At 40.3% G+C, this 18025-nt stretch overlaps 1 protein-coding gene across 2 annotated transcripts in view; it reads left to right on the top strand.

Moving 5' to 3' along the window:
• Positions 1 to 18025, top strand: part of KIF26B (kinesin family member 26B) — a 378172-nt gene that overhangs the window by 106931 nt on the left and 253216 nt on the right. The window contains exon 3 of one of the 2 annotated variants that reach the window (XM_078383091.1): positions 13676 to 14077. In XM_078383091.1, coding sequence (XP_078239217.1) covers positions 13676 to 14077 — 402 coding nt within the window. Of the gene's footprint in view, positions 1 to 13675; positions 14210 to 18025 lie in introns of both variants that reach the window. The other variant, XM_020788400.3, reaches the window with a different exon arrangement.

Raw genomic sequence — 18025 nt, 5'->3', positions numbered from 1 at the left:
CATTTTGGTTGGATTACTATAACACACCTATCCGTAGGGCTGCCTTTGAAAAGTGTTCAGAAACTGCCGAGTCCAGACTGCTGCAGCCAGATTGTTAACTGGGGCTGGTTACAGGGAAGATATAACTCTCTTGTTACAGCAGCTCCACTAGCTGCTGATCTGTTTCCAAGCCCAATTCAAAGTGCTGGTTTTAACCTACAAAGCCCTAAATGGCTTGGGTCCAAGTTATCAAAACAAAAATTGCATCTCCCTCTTTGAGCCTGTCTGAGGGCACTGAGATCATCAAGGGAGGCCTTTCTCTCAGTCCCACCACCCTCACAGGCGCACTTGGTGGGGACACGGGAGAGGGCCTTCCCAGTTGCTGCTCCCAGACTCTGGTACCCCCTCCCACGAGAAGCGAGGCTGGCCCCATCTTTGTCGTTTTTCCTCAGGCAGGCAAAGACTGTCTTCAGGCAAGTTTTTCCTTAATGGCTGGTGGTCTGAGAGGAGTTTTAAATGGATTGTTGTGCTCTGTGGTTTTAAATGTCTTTTAATATTGATCTTTGCTAGCATTTTAATATAATCATGTTTAATTTTTTAAAAATATTTGTATACTTACTGTTTTTAGCCTTTAAATAGTGTTTTAATGATGTAAGCTGCCTTGGATCCTTTTGGGGGAGAAAGGCAGGATAGAAATATTATAAACAAACAAACGAGCAAGCAAGCAAGCATTTATTTAGCTACTAATAGCCTGTTCTCATCCCACTAATTCATAGTGCAAAGCCTGAATTCGGAACACAGAATATTCCTGAATTTAGCATTGGATAACCTATAATGACTTTAAAAATTGTAATGACTTACATATGATATTCCATGACAGTGCCATTTATTTCATATTAATAGCTGTTTAGTATTAATAGCATACTGTTCAGTATAACCTTATCATTAAACAATGTACAATGCACATAATCTGTTATATTTTCCAATAAATATAATCCTTACGTTGTAGCACCAAACAAGAGAATTGCAGAACAATACTATCATGTGAGGAGTAATTATAGTTTCTGTGACAAATTGATTTAATGATAGCCCAGTCCACCAAAACATGAACATTTTGTGCTTGATTATATATACAAGTGTTGGGTTGGGTTGTGAAATGATAAACAGTCAAGTGACTGGATGAAAATAATATGGTTTCTTTTGAATGGCATTGTGACCTTCAGCACACAAATAGATCCCAGCTTAATGGGCCCATATACCGTGATTCCCAACCCTGGGTCCCCAAATATTCTTGGACTGCAACTCCAGAAGCCTTCAGTAGTAGGTGTGCTGGCAAAGGCTTATGGGAATTGCAGTGCAAGAGCGTTTAGGGACCCAAGATCGGCAACCACTGCTCTAATAGATCAAAGCTCTCCCATAGCCTCCAATTTCCTTTCCTTTCTTTAAGAAGACTGACACTCGAAAACAGCAGTAAACATGGTTATCTCCACCTGTTGTCTTGGTCTGCAGCTCCCCGTGAGCACAAAGTAGAGTAGCAAAAGGTCAGTGATTGTGGCACAGTTCAGAACATCTGAAGAATTGTCCACCACTGTTCTAAATGTGTTTCAAGTGAACTTGGCATTCTTAATAGCTTAGAAATCACCGATAATGCTTTTTCTAAAAAAGGTCATTTCTTATTATTTGCAAACAAATGTTGTTCTCAGTAGTCCTTCAAATGTGCAGAAATGATTGCCTTATATTTGGGTGGTCCCATTTAGAAAGCTACTGGACCACCCAAGTATGGTATTAGAAGGAATTAAGACAATAACAGCATTGAGTGATCCTGGTGGATTGGTGCCATGTCTTCTCCTCCTTGACTGTTGTTTATTTCTTCTTCTTCAGCAGATAGTTTTTCTTGAATTGCTATCAAGAAAAGCTCAAGCTGTGAAGTCCCCATTGTCCAAGGAATTTCTGCAGTTTGATTTTGGCTGCATCTATGCACCCCAGTAGAAAGTCCAGAGTCTGAATTTGTTTTATCCTAATTTTATTCTGGGTGAATTTATAGTAAAAGAACACTCAGCAGGAATGCATGGAACAGCTTTCCAGAGAGCAAGGGGATGTTTCAGTCTATACTGTTGATTTAACAAGTTCTGTGGGATTGTAAAAAGAAAAAGTAATAGGCTGAGCTATAACTACTTCTATACAGTGTTGGAACGGTGGACCACCTGGGGTTATGCCAGAGAGGCAGCTGCAGCATTTAGAACCATAATTTTTAAATATTTCTTCCTTATGGAATGCCATGTGGATGTCATTGTAATGGGTTCATCTCACAAAGCCCTTGTCAGGAAAAGGTATCATTACTGATAGACGAAGTGTTTTATCAACTCCTCATTTTGACACCTGATGGAAATGAATAATCATCCCCTCCCCATTTTCTTAGATAATAAACATCTGTCCAATTTGTGTATGGATGCCAGGAGTTACAGCAGCTTACTAGGCTGTTGTTTTATCCTTCTAGGATGAGAGCTCATGGAACTTTACATTGTGAAGTAGCATTTTTCATCTTGATCCATGACACATTTGACAAGAGACCGATTATTTTTTTAATCTTACTTTTCTGCTGAGGACTGGCCGTAAAAGGACCAGTGATTTCCAAGACCTTAGAGTGAGGTTTTGCTATGCCAATTTTTTATTATGGATCCTTTTTTGATATAAAAGTTGCTGTTTGAAGACAGGAAAAAAGGAAGACACACTCTTATGGCATTCAGGATGAAAGGATGAATCTGAGCATGTGAGCAAGGAGAGAGTTCTAGCAGAGCCCCTGTTTGTTTGTTTGTTTGTTTGTTTGTTTGTTTGTTTGTTTGTTTGTTTTTTGCTGTTTCCAAGGGGAACAGGACCGTCTAAAGAGAATATTGTAGTGTCTGTTACACATGGAGCATTTCTATGCATTTGGGGACCGGTGGCAGGAACCTAATAAATGCATGCTGGAATCTGTTCTATATCTCTTTGTGTATATGCTTCCCTAAACTAGAATTTAGAGGTGTTGGAAGGAGTTTTATCTCTGGCATCTCTTACTCTTGGTTACGTATATTTATTTAGCCCTAGGGCAAAATGTTAAGATAAAATATCTCAAATCAGGGCTAATTCTGCATTTGACGAGTGCTTGAATATTCTGGAATGTGCAGATATGTATAATTCTCAGGGGCAGACATAGTTTCAGTTCTCCTCTCCTTCCTCTTTCTTAAATTTTATTTTAAATCCTGGTTTCACGTGAGAGAATTGGGGGTAGAATGAATGACCTGCATAACAATCTTGTACTGTAGTTTAGTCTCGGAGTGAGGAGGGAACACAAGGTCATCCAGTACATATCATGATTAAGTAGGAATCTTAACATTCAACTATCCAAAGTCCAGCAATGTATCTGGTATGAACTAGTTCTCTGTAGAGACATATGGGGCAGGAATCTGTTCCTATGACTTTACTTCATGCTTTCTTAAATATCTGATGATGGTTGGAATCTATTGTCAGATTTCACAATCGAATCAATAATACGAACCCCGGTGTACCAATGTGTACACTTGGTAACCTGACAATGTCAATTTATCCTTTAGAGTAGTTAAGAAACCAGATTTTTGTTCTCCTCAGTGCATTCCTTGTACTGTAGTATAATTAGACAATTAAGAATTATCTGTTGTGTACCACAGGATTCCACCTTATCCTCCTTGCTATTTAACATCCACACAAAGTTCCTTGATATTTTGGAGTGTCATAAGTATACTAGTGCCACAAAGCCAAAGTCAGGGTATAAATAAAATGAATGAACACAAACAGGTTTCGTGATAAACTTAAGATACAAAGACCCCTCTTCCCATGGACAAATACTATGGACGGGAGAGGGGGGAGGATTGTGAGTATAAACCAGTGGTTCCCAACCTTAGGTCCCCAGATGTTCTCAGACTAAAACCCTAGAAGCCTTTACTACTAGCTGTGCTGGCCAGGATTTTGTAGTCCAAAAGTATCTGGAAACTCAAGATTGGGAATCATGGCTATAGATTAATATGCATGTTAGTTTTGTTAATATCTGAATATGAAAGTATCCTGTTAGGCAAAGTGAGGCGGCTGCCTCAGGTTACAAGTGTTACGAAAGGGTAGCAAAGTTTTAGTTAAGATATTTAAGAAGTGGTTTTACCAGTGTGACCCCCCCCCCTCCCGCCCCATGAGTTTCCATGCTGGACCAAGGATTCAAACTCAGGAATCTTAGATTCTAGGCCATCACTTTGTCTACTATGATCTTGATCAAATAAACGAAGAGCACTGGGTATGCAAAATGATAGCTAGCAGCTAATAAGAAGCAGGATTTTATATGATAGATACTGTAATCATGCACAGTGCCTGGGGGGGAGTGTATTAGAAGATAAAAAGTGTCTGATACCAAGTTCTTTGGAAACTGTTGTGGAAAGTCATCTTGAAATGTAAGACAGTAATCTTTTCATTTTCTTTTCTGGCAAAATGATCATCATCACTGTCATCATCATTCTGATTTGTAACTGTTGCTGTATGCAGTTTTGCTCATTTGTATTCCTCACCCTAAAACCACAAGCCCTGTTTGTACAGGATTCCCACCAACTTCAGTTTATTCAAGCATTCTGTTATTTCAACAGAAATGGTGTCGTTTTAATAGTTGGGAGCGTTGGTTTTTCAGCATTCAAATGCTACAGTTGGTGAAAGTTGGCAAGTCTTGACCATTCATTCAGTTTCAGGGGTAAGTGTGTATATATTTTAAGGCACAAAATAATCTGGAAGGTGGCCCAGATATATACACACACACATTCAAAACACATGTGGTTTTCTCCAAGTAAATAAATCATTTCGTTCTTCCATTCTGTCTCCTGAAAAGATGGCAAAGAGGTTGCTTTAACAGAATGCTTCTGTGCTGGTAACCTAGAGCTACAAGATGCAGGGAGCCAGCATGTTTTAGAATGGTAGAAATAAACAATCCATGAGATTCCTATCAGAGAAGCTGTCTCCATTCTCATCAGAGTTTCCTAGTAGTTAAAAAAACTAGTTTTCATACTCCATGCTGGAAGTAGAGGTCTGGAAACCACAATTCTGTCAGGACGAAGATGTGCAAGCCTTGATCTTCATTCTTCTTCTACCTTTCCCACCAGTTAGTTTGACACCTAACTCAGGTTCTTGCTACCATATTTGTTTGGAAGCTGAGGCCCTGCACAGCATATCTTCAAAGGAGAGGCAAATTCTATGGTTCACTTGCGTCTTGCATGTTATTGGCCCTTTCATGTTCTAATATGAAATTGTGTTTCAGTTGCATTTGTATTTATAGGCCACCTTTCCACTCAAAATCTTCCAAGTTTTGTACAAAATAAATCAGATTTTAGAAATCATTAAGAAAAACAAGTGCAATGTAAATAAAACCCAAAAAGCACTGCAAAATAATCATAGAAGTCAGTAATGCAGAGCCAGAGCAGAAAACCCCCTGATAACTGAGAGCTCAACAGAATAAATTGGTGCATGTATCTCAGAAAAAGTACGCAGTGTAGACACTGGGGAATATGGGCAGGGTTATAGTGACTCCAACTTTTAAAAAAGGTAAAGGTAAGGGTTCCCCTTGACAAATGTCCAGTTGTGTCTGACTCTAGGGGGCGGTTCTCATCCCCGTTTCCAAGCCGTAGAGCTAGTGTTTGTCCGTAAACAAATTTTTAGTTGGGCACAAAAACTAGTCAAAACCTCCAGACTCCAATGAGTGACATGAGAACTACAGGCAACTTGGAACTAGTTACATTACTGATTATTTTTCAGCAGGCTCATGTCAATTATTGTTACATTTGCTGTGAGATTACTTTGTGTTAAATAATTTGTTGCATTGTATGCTGTCAATCTAACCAGTAGGTCAGTTGAGGTTTGACATGACCTATGCACATTCCATGAAATTATTAGTAAGAAGGTGTTAATAGGTTGGTGTACATATTATTCCTATGAAAATAATTCCTAAAATCCATGGCAACAATCAGCTGTCCATTTCTGTATATACTGAGCAGATTGAATTGAAGAGCATTTCAGTTCTTTAAGTGACAAGATGAAGCAGGTGGATGACTCAAGCAGATGAGGCTGGGGAAGAAGAACAAGGAACTAGTATGGACAGCATTTTTTGCATATCCTAGCTTTATGTACAATATATAGCTTGCCATCTGTCTGACCTCTTTTAACTTAGTAATTTGTGTTGCACTCATCTTTGCAACTCTTCTTCAGTCTGGTGTTACATGATTCTTCATCCGTAGGTACATTCATGAGTCTTGTTTATTTTCTTTTTTCCTCATGCTACTAGCTTATACTGCATGGGATAAAGAAATCAGTGACTCTGTATGCAGCCTTTGTTAAAAAATAAACATATGGTTACAACCTTGAATTATTGTCTGAGTTTTGAAAAGCTCGGAGCTTCTCTTCCCAGCTGGCACTTTGGAAATGCATGCCAAAATACCATGGACTTTTCAAGTCGACATGAAGTCTCACAAGCAGACCTATTTCTGTGATGTTTCCTGCTGCGTTTTTAAGGCTGAAGGAGCTCAAATAGTGTGCATAACTTGGCTTCCTCCTGTTGCTGATGCTGTGCAACCCAAACTATACATAACTTGGAGTCCTCCTGCCTGTTTTATACTCACCTGTGGGACTAATAACTTGCTGCTCATTAAACCAACCAACATGCCCCCTGGAACGCGTACGGAAGGCATACTTGTGCCAAAACACAACAGTTATGCTATTCCAACAATCTGTTTTGGAAGCGTTGATGTGCGTAAGAGTGATCTAACTTCCCTCCATACCATATGTAGTCTTGGGTGGCCATCCCAGTCTCAGAAGCTTTTCTTGCAATAACTCTGTAACATATCTGCCAAGGAGAACGTTTGCACTTTATTGCTGTTTAAGTTCCTGTCCACCAATGAAAGCTGTTTGATAAGGAATTTTTCTTAACCATCTCATTCTGATTGCCCTGATTTGCTAAAATTGACTAAAACAATTTAAAATAATTAAGCCCAGATCTTTATATATAATAACATCAGTAGTAGACTAGTTTGAAACCTCTTTTGCCTTTAATCATTTTCATATAAAAACACACTGTATATTTATTTAATTATCCTGTATTATTTTATGGACAGGAATGGGCGAATTCAATTCATATGATTATCATATCTACTATTGTGGGCAAGAATCCCGTAGAAGGAATGAAGTAACCCTCATAGTCAACAAAAGAGAGGGAAAAGCTGTAATGGGATATAATCTCAAAAATGATAGAATGATGTCAATACGAATCCAAGGCAAACCTTTCAACATCACAGTAATCCACGTTTATGCACCAATCACCAATGCTGAGGAGACTGAAATTGACCAATTTTATGAAGATTTACAACACCTTCTAGAACTGACACCAAAGAAAGATGTTCTTCTCATTCTAGGGGATTGGAATGCTAAAGTCGGGAGTCAAGAGGAAAAAAAGGAGCAACAGGAAAGTTTGGCCTGGGAGTTCAAAACAGATTATGTTTTCTGCAGCCAAAGATGGAGAAGTTCTATACAGTCAGCAAAAACAAGACCTGGAGCTGATTGTGGTTCTGATCATCAGCTTCTTATAGCAAAAGTCAACCTTAAACTGAAGAAAGGAGGAAAAACCACTGGACTGGTCAGGCATAATCTAAACCAATTCCCGTATGAATACACAGTGGAAGTGAAGAACAGATTTAAGGAAGTAGATTTGGTGGACAGAGTGCTTGAAGAACTTTAGATAGAGGCTTGTAACATTGTGCAGGAGGCAGCAACAAAAACCATCCCAAAGAAAAGAAAATGCAAGAAAGCAAAGTGGCTGTCCAACGAGGCCTTACAAATAGCAGAGAAGAGAAGGGAAACAAAATGTAAGGGAGATAGGGAAAGTTACAGAAAATTAAATGCAGACTTCCAAAGGATAGCAAGGAGAGACAAGAGGGCTTTCTTAAAAGAACAATGCAAAGAAATAGATTAAAATAGTAGAAAGGGAAAAACCAGAGATCTGTTCAAGAAAACTGGAGATATTATAGGAACATTTTGTGCAAAGAGGGAAATGATAAAGGACAAAAATGGGAGGGACCCCACAGAAGCAGAAGACGTCAAGAAGAGGTGGCAAAAATACACAGAGGAACTACTGTATACCAGAAAGATCTGGATGTCCCGGACAACCCAGACAATGTAGTTGCTGACCTTGAGCCAGACATCCTGGAGAGTGAAGTCAAGTGGGCCTTAGAAAGCATGGCTAATAACAAGGCCAGTGGAGGTGATGGCATTCCAGTTGAACTATTTAAAATCTTAAAAGATGACATTGTTAAAGTGCTGCACTCAATATGCCAGTAGGTTTGGAAAACTCAGCAGTGGCCAGAGGACTGGAAAAGATCAGTCTACATCCCAATCCCAAAGAAGGGTAGTGCCAAAGAATGCTCCAACTACCGTACAATTTTACTCATTTCACACGCTACCAAGGTTATGCTAAAAATCCGCCAAGGTAGGCTTCATCAGCATGTGGACTGAGAACTCCCAGAAATACAAGCTGGATTCCGATGGGGCAGAGGAACTAGAGACCAAATTGCTGGATTATAGAGAAAGCCAGAGAGTTCCAGAAAAACATCTGCTTTTCTTTCATTGACTATGCAAAAGCCTTTGACTATGTGGACCACAACAAATTATGGCAAGTCCTTAAAGAAATGGGAGTGCCTCACCACCTTATCTATCTCCTGAGAAACCTATACACGGGACAGGAAGCAACAGTTAGAACTGGATATGGAAGAACTGCTTGGTTCAAAATTAGGAAAGGAGTACGACAAGGCTGTATATTGTCTCCCTGCTTATTTAACTTATATGCAGAATACATCATGCGAAAGGCAGGACTGGAGGAATCCCAAACCGGAATTAAGATTGCCGGAAGAAATAGCAACAACCTCCGATATGCAGATGATACCGCTCTGATGCCAGAAAGTGAGGAGGAATTAAGGAACCTTGTAATGAGGGTGAAAGAGGAGAGTGCAAAAAACTGTCTGAAGCTGAACATCAAAAAAAAAAAAAAAAAAAAAAAAAAAAAAGATCATGGCCACTGGCCCCATCACCTCCTGGGAAATAGAAGGGGAAGATATGGAGACAGTGACAGATTTTACTTTCTTGGGCCCCATGATCACTGCAGATGGAGACAGCAGCCACGAAATTAAAAGACACCTGCTTCTTGGGAGGAAAGTGATGACAAACCTCGACAGCATCTTAAAAAGTAGAGACATCACCTTGCCAACAAAGGTCCTCATGGTCAAAGCTATGGTTTTTCCAGTAGTGATGTCTGGAAGTGAGAGCTGGACCATAAAGAAAGCTGACCGCCAAAGAATTGATGCTTCTGAATTGTGGTGCTGGAGGAGGCTCTTGAAAGTCCCCTGGACTGGAAGGAGAACAAACCTATCAATTCTAAAGGAAATCAACCCTGAGGGCTCATTGGAAGGACAGATCCTGAAGCTGAGGCTCCGGTACTTTGGCCATCTCATGAGAAGAGAAGACTCCCTGGAAAAGACCCTGATGTTAGCAAAGTGTGAAGGCAAGAGGAGAAGGGGACGACCAAGGATGAGATGGCTGGACAGTGTCTGCGAAGCAACCAGCATGAATTTGACACAATTCCAGGAGGCAGTGGAGGATAGGAGGGCCTGGCGTGCTCTGGTCTATGGGGTCACGAAGAGTCGGACACGACTGAATGACTAAACGACGATGATTGTTTAAGTATCCCATGATTTAAATCCTAATGTCACTTTAGTTATGTCTGGGAATCTGGACTCATGTTTCTATTTCTTTTTCTGATAAGGAGTGATTTTCTGTATGGCTTAACTACTTATCACTGTAGCTGTAGTGGAAGAAGGGTCAACCTTTTAGCATAGGCTTAGTGAACACAGCGGAGAAGCCGAACTTTTACATATTCAATTGGATCTGCGCAGGGGGATTTGTGAAAATCCTTGACAATGCACTCAGTGAGACAGTGAGAAAAAGAAATTCACATACTCAGGATCTAGAAGTGATTGGCTATATTGAGCTCAGTGTCAGGTGATTGAACAGCTGATTGCTTTGTCAGGCTGCATTAAATGCAGTGCACCTGCCTGCTTTGGTCCTGCAGAGAATAAAATTCTGCCTATGTTCCTGGAAGTCGTGTATCCAGATGCACGGTGCCTGATGGTATTTGAGAAAGAAGTGAAGTTTGTCTCATTAATGATAAACAGCAGAACCTGCCAGGAGATAGCCCTCCCTGAAACTGCTGCAGTCAGTGGAATATTTATATTGTTTGGACATTAGGTCTATCTTAGAAAATATATAATTTCTGCAGATTTATTTATAATAGCACCAAGGATCTTTGATGCTGAACAGTGTCTAGAGGTGGACATAAGACATTCTTACTCTCTAGTCAAGATCATTGGCAGAGGGTAGTTAGGTTTCTTAAGGAGCTGAAACAGGAGAACTGGCAAAGGTTTTATAGCCTAACTGATGAACCTGGTAGAAAACAAATTATACTGAAGGGACGGGACTCAGTCTTGCTGTAAAGATAGGTAGCCTCTTTAAGGTTCTGTGGAAAAAAGCCTGGGACCTGGGTGGGATACAGAATGGTAGGATATGAATGTAATGAAATTTAATTTGAAGCAAATACTGTATGGTCTCAGTATGACTTTAGCAGTCTAAGTCTAGTTGCTCGTTCCAGCTAGAATAAACCCACTTAATCAATTTTTGAATGGTAAGTCAATACTTATATAAATTCCATTGATTCCATTGGGCTACTCTATTGGGGCTACCAGTTGGATTCAGGCTACATGTTGTAAGTATGAAATAGTTGCCACAGCTTGAGGTGCTAAATGGCAGCTGTGATGGGAGCAGAAACAAATTGTTAACATGTGGGTCAGGGAACTAGGAAAAGCAGATATTCAGTTCATAGATGTTTAGCCTCACTCTGGTGGGACTCCTTTATTATTCTTTCATGTGGACTCAATTTTTCTTTGCATCTCGGAGAACTAAAATCATCCAAGAAGGAAAACTGGCTCTAGATTTGAATGTCTCTGGCCATACCTGTGTCATCTCTACTCCAGGCTGGTGGCTCTGTTATAATATTGCACAGTGACCGTAGGAACAGTGTTGTGTATTAAGAAGTCTGCAGATCATCAGATAGTCAGCTGCCTAGACAGAGGAAAAGGGAAGGAAGGGAAAGAAAGAACAAAAGAAAACACACCCATGTACATATACAGCTGATTGGCATTGAAAATTATCATGATTTATTAATCACAGCATGCTGAATAGTTTTTTTCATGGTAGTTAAAACAGTTACAATAACAAATGTTTCAGCATGTAACGAACATGGAGTAATTAATACAACTTCCCAAGAGTAAATATTACATTATCCCTTTGTCCTAAGAACTTGCTGGCATTTTTCTTTTTTCCTTTCCTCAGATAAAGAAATGTTTTTGTTGTGGAATTATGTTTGCTTTGGTTGCCAGTTCAGAGTAACCATCTGTCTTGTTCTCTTTCCCATCTAAATAAAACTGCATGCTGAAAATGGAAAGAACTGATGGAAACAGAAGGCTGGACCCAGCAGGCTTTGACTTATTCCAGTGAAGCAACTTTATATCCTTATTTTTTATTATTATTTTTTTCAAATTATTATCAAAATATGTTCTTCCAGGGCTGAAGAAGAGAGAAAGCGATATTATAGGTTCAAGTTGTCTGCATATGATACTGAATTTTCAGGAACAATCTTGTTTATAACAATTGGAGTCAAACTTCACATCCTTTGGCAGACATTGCATATAGGTTAAACTGCACTTCTTTTTAGCATCCAGTCTGTCTCTCCATCTTTCTTTCTGTCATACATGTATGCGCGCATGCATACACTCATCTGCTCCATGTCCTCCCCTGCTCTGTGTATTGTTCATTTATTATGTGAAGTCATGTGACGGTCAGCCTGTAGACCTTGTCAGGCTGCTCTGTCTGCATGGTGTATTGTCACGGATGATGGTGCTCGTAATCCAACAGCATCTGGGAAGCTACACTTTCCCTATTCCTGGTCCATATAATTTAGAGACTGCTGTTGTATCCAACAGCACATTTGTCCTAGAGGCAGATGCTTCAGTTTATGGAAATTAGGACATGTGGGAAGGCTTCAGAGAGTCAGAATGGTTATGAAAAGTGGATGTCTCACCTTGCAGGAACAAAGAATCGAAGTAGAAGACCATTAAGGTATAGAGTCCCCCCCACAGGGAGACTAATTACCAATGGCAATGGTGTGAGTTGGTTCATTTGAATGAGGCATATACAGTGTCTTATTAAATCACAATTGAATATATGGAGGCTGCTCTGGGATCATTTCCCTGTACTGTTTGCTTAGCCTCCTTCAGAAGTACAGTCCCTCATGATCTGAACTGCATGCAAATACTGTAGTGGCCTTATCCTTAGTGCCCATCTCTGCAGTTCCACATGCTTTAGAGGGGGAACAACATCTGTAGCCAGGAGTCTTTTCCACCATGGATGGCTTCCTGCATGATTCAGAGCCTTGAGTCTCCAGAGTTCCAAATGGTACAGTGGTGTTGGGGGAGAGTTTGGTGGATACCATGGACTGCTGAAAAGATTAAAAAGTGAGACAGTGAGTGCTAGATTAAATCAAACTTGACTGCTCTTGTGAATTTTTCATAATTCATGGGGCACTGTATAGTGGAAGTGAAATGGATGACACATCACCCACATGTGCACCTACCTACCTACCTACCTACCTACCTACCTACCTACCTACCTACCTACCTACCTACCTACCTACCTACCTACCTACCTACCTACCTGCCTGCCTGCCTGCCTACCTACCTACCTACCTACCTACCTACCTACGAGTACTGTACAGGGAAACTACATGAGTAGAGCCAACTTCTGCTGTTGTCATTCAGTCTGCAGCACTTTATTGGAATGATGTAGACTCAGTATAGGAGGAAGGATGAGTAAGCTCTCTCTGTACTTCAGAATAGGACTCTTCTGATATATTAATCTAGTAGGATTCATTGTGTATATGAGAGCTTGTACAATAGAGTTAAATATGTGGGATCCTGTCCTAGTATCCAGCTAGAACTAGTTATCTTCTAGGCTTCCAAGCAGATTACAAATACTCACTCTGAGGGAAGAATTAGAAGAATCAATGATGAGATAGAAACCAGTGTTCTGTATGGGTTTTCATTTTATGTGCAAAGGTTAAGAGCAGTCTTTTGACTGTACAGCTGGTAGTTGTCTCTTAGATGGTGGGGAATGGATAAATTTTAAAAATTTTTGAAAATTCAAAAACATTGCATTTGTGCTTACGAATTTGTAAGTAAAACCTGCCTTTAAGGGCATTTATGATTTATAAGTGGATCTAAATAATAACTGGAGAGATCATTGATTGTTCTGGTGAGGCTGATGTGATTTAATGGATCCCTTTGGTGTTTTTTAGAATTGCATATGGGGCAAATTCACAAGTCAGCAGCCAAATGGGACTTTCAGTGGCATTCAAGAATATCACCTCTAACTGTATCTGATAAAAGCATGGAGATTTTTATGTCTGAATTCTTTTGATTCCTATCATAAAAGATACTATAGAATTGATGGAGAGAGAAATAGTCACAATGTAACACTTTCCTCTTTTCTTCTTTTTGATTTTTAGGATCCAGCATTTTCCTCAGCAATTCATGACAAACTACAGGTGCCCAACGCTACCCGGAAGGCATGGAATGAGAGAGACGACCGGTGTGATGTGTGTGCCACTCACTTGAACCAGCTGAAGCAGGAGGCTGTTCAGATGGTACTAACACTTGAGCAGGCTGCCAACACTGAACATGGTGATGCTTCTCCTGGCTCCCCTCCTCCCCTTCCCAGTATTCCCACCTTAGTGGGTTCTCGACACATGGGCAGCCTGCAACCCAGAGACTGGGCATATATGTCTGCTCCTTATGCTACTTCCAATTATGCTGGCTTTCTACCTAACAAGCTTAGTGGGAAATCGAACAACGTAGGGACCGTTAATGGGGCAGAGAAGAAAAATGGTTCCTTGGGACATCAGACAAAGGTCAGTGTACAGATGGCCACCAGTCCAAGCAACGGTAACATCCTGAATTCTGTGGCTATCCAGGCTCATCAGTACGTTGACGGCATCTGGTCCTTGTCAAGAACAAATGGGGTTACTTTGTATCCATATCAAGTAAGTAGCACAAGAAAGGATGTTCCCCAATTATTATATATATTGAGTACTTTATGGCTTTAAATAATATCAGTTAAGTCATAATCCAGCACTACACTCTAATGTTACTTAATATAGCTTAGTTTTTCTAGCTGGTAAGAATAGGAATCCCTTCACGAATTGCTGCTTTGTCGTAGTGAAGGGGCTTGAGTAATTCATGGGCTATGCTGTGCAGGGACACCCAAGAGGGGAGTTCTGACTAAACGTGGGGAGTTCTGACTAAACGTGATCCACCTGGAGCAGGAACTGGCAGGCCACTCCAGTATCTTTGCCAAGAAAACTCAATGGACAGAAACAAAAGGCTAAAAGATATGACACTGGAAAATGAGCCCCTCAGGTCAGAAGGTGTCCAACATGCTACTGAGGAAGAGCGGAGGACAAGTATAAGTAGCTCCAGAGCTAATGAAGTGGTTGAGCCAAAGCCGAAAGGATGCTCAGCTGTGGACGTGCATTTAAGTGAAAAGAAAGTCCGATGCTGCAAAGAGATGGTTGGACAGTGTCATTGAAGCTAACAACATGAATTTGACCCAACTCCAGGAGGCAGTGGAAGATAGGAGGGCTTGCCGTGCTCTTGTCCATGGGGTCACAAAGAGTCGGACACAACTTAACAACTAAACAACAACAACAAGAATAGGAAGTGAATTACAAGAATAAAACATTATTATGGAGCCATATTTCTACCATCCTTTCTGATCAGACATTCTATCATTTAGGAAATTAACACCACAAATAATGTCAGAAGGTCATGCATAAGGTACACCTGCTTATCTTCTAACATCCTGAATAGTGTCTTGCTCTCTAGCTGGAAGAATTATCTACATACATGTTGCATAGCTCGAAGCATAATTGTTGTTTATAGCAGTATATAAGTAGTAAATTCACTGGAACTACTCATAGTGGAAATCATAGTTTTGATTTTTAAAAAACATAATAACTGGTATAGTTGGAATAGCTTTGTTGTTACAAACAGGGTAAGAGTAATAATAATTAAGGATTCATGTGGGGCTAATGTTATCCCTATCTTCCAAAAAGGCAAGAAAGAGGAACCTAAGAACTACAGACCAGTCAGCCTGACATCAATCTCAGGGAAAATTTTGGAACAGATTATTAAGCAGTCACTATGCAAGCATCTAGAAAAGAGTAAAGTAATAACTAGAAGCCAAAACAGATTTGTCTAAAAAACAAATCCTACCAGACTAATCTGATCTCATTTTTTGATAGGGTATCTTTCCTGGATAAACAGAGGGAATGCTGTTCACATAGTATATTTTGACTTCAGCAAAGCTTTTGACAAAGTGCCCTATGACACGCTAATTAGCAAGCTAACTAGGTGTGGGCTGGATAGAGCAACTGTCATGTTAATACACGGTTGGCTACAGAATCATATTCAGAGAGTGATTAAAGGCTCCTTCTCAAACTGGGAGGAGGTCACAAGTGTGGTACCCCAGGGCTCAGTCCTGGGCCCAGTGCTCTTCAACATTTTTATGACCTGGATCAGGGTGTGCAAGGAATGCTAATCAGATTTGCAGATGATACAAAATTGGGTGGAATAGCTAATATGTTGGAAGACAGAAACAAAATTCAAAATGATCTAGATAGGCTTCAGCACTGGGCTGAAAATAGCAGAATGAAATTCAACAGGTATAAGTGCAAACTACTGCACCTAGGAAAAAGAAACAAAACACACAGTTACAAGATGGGTGATATCTGGCTCAATAATACTACAAGTGAGAAGGATCTCGAAATTGTTGTAGATCACAAGCAGAATGTGAGCCAGCAGTGTGATGTGGCTACAAAAAAGGCAAATGCTATTTTAGGCTGCATTAATAGAAGTGTAGTGTCCAAATCCCGCAAGATTTTAGCACTGGTTAGGCCTCATCTTGAGTACTTTACTTACTTTTTACTTTTTTTTTTTACTTTTACGCTGCTCCCCTACACAAAGTCTACTCAGGGTAGCTTACATGAATAATAAAATACAATAGTATTTATTTTATTTTATTTTATTTTTTTACCCCGTCCCTCTAGACCAGTGGTGTCGAACTGTGGCCCTCCAGATGTTCTTGGCCTTCAACTCCCAGAAATCCTGGCCAGCAGAGGTGGTGGTGAAGGCTTCTGGGAGTTGAAGTCCAAGAACATCTGGAGGGCCACAGTTTGACACCACTGCTCTAGACAATGTCTATAGCATACAAATAAAAACCTACACAACTTACAAAACGTATTTCTATTTACATTGCTAAGATGGAATAGTTAAAGAAACAGAGAATCAATTACTGTGTCCAGTTCTGGACATCACATTTCAAGAAATTGGAAGAAGTTCAGAGGAGGGCAAAATAATCCTTTAAGAGGCTGGAAACCAAGCCCTATGAGAAAAGACTGAAAGAACTGGGCATGTTTAGCCTTGAGAAAAGAAGAGTGAGGGGAGATAGGATAGCACTTTTTTCACTTCTGCCTGTTTGAGCAGTACAACAGTGGAACTAATAATCTCAAGAGGTGGTGAGCCGAAACTGGAGGCATTCAAGAGAAATTTAGACAACCACCTGGCAGATATCCTTTGATTTGTGTTCCTGCATTGAGCAGGAGGTTGGACTTGATGGCCTTATAGGCTTCTTCCAACTTCATTATTCTATGATGCTAAGATTCTAGTTCTTCTCTGCAGATGTGGAATTGTCCTCTTTTTCTTGACAAGTTCATGAGAGGTAGAAAAGCAAAAGGTGAGGCTTTCTTCATTCCTGCTAGGAAAAACAGTCACTGTTAAATTTCAGCAGGTCACTGAAACTGTTAAAGCAGTGGGAATCCTGTCTCCCAAAGATACGGGGAGTATGTATATGGGAGTTAATATCAGCCCTTGGATGCCATTTTACTCTAATTCAGTTACATCTGTGTCTTTGCTAGCCTCATTTCCCAGAAATTAAGGAGGCAGGTCTGAAGACAAAAGCCTGCTCTACAGATTCAGGTGCCATTCTTGATTTAGGACTGTGGTTCCCAACCTTGCGTCCCCATATGTTCTTGGACTGCAACTCTCAGAAGCCTTCACCACCAGCTATACTGGCCAGGATTTTTGGGAGTTGTAGTCCAATAACATCTGGGGACCCAAGATTGGGAACCAATGATTTAGAACAGGTTTGTCCAACGTTGGCCCTCCAGATGTTCTTGGACTTCAACTCCCAGAAATCCTGGCCAGCAGAGGTGGTGCTGGCCAGCAGAGGTGGTGCTGAAGGCTTCTGGGAGTGGAAGTCTAAGAACATCTGGAGGGCCAAGGTTGGACAAGCCTGATTTAGAACCTCACACAAGTCAAATTCTAAACAACAAATGCTCCAGGCTTCCTGCTTTCTCCCTGCATTACCTGGTTCTCTGTTATAACTCATTTAAAATCTGAAATTGTATTTGTAAATTATGCTTCTGCTTATATCTCAGTGATCATCCACTAAAAACAAAACAAAACAAATCAAGCTAATTTGCAAACATCAGAGAAGTGAAAAGCGCCTGCTCTGAAAATAAGCTGTTTTCAGTGCTTAAGGAATGTTTTCTCCTAGTGATGAGCTGTCTGTAATGTACAAGTTAGCCTTGTGTGCGAACACATCTTAAAATGGGACTAGAGAATTTGTACCTCCCCCCCCCCCGGAACTTGATATGGACTGATATCAGTTTAACCAGTGTAGCCAACGGTAGGCAGGTGGGAGTAGCAATTGAGCAAAATCTGTAAAGTCACACATTCCCTACACCTGCTTTAAAATAATTAGCAGAGTTCTGCAATTAAGTCTTTTGTTTGATTCTTTT

Source organism: Pogona vitticeps, chromosome 1, assembly GCF_051106095.1.
Source record: "Pogona vitticeps strain Pit_001003342236 chromosome 1, PviZW2.1, whole genome shotgun sequence".
Lineage (NCBI taxonomy): Eukaryota > Metazoa > Chordata > Lepidosauria > Squamata > Agamidae > Pogona > Pogona vitticeps.
Note: the sequence above shows the minus strand (reverse complement) of the source record. Positions and strands in the feature narration are given on the sequence as shown.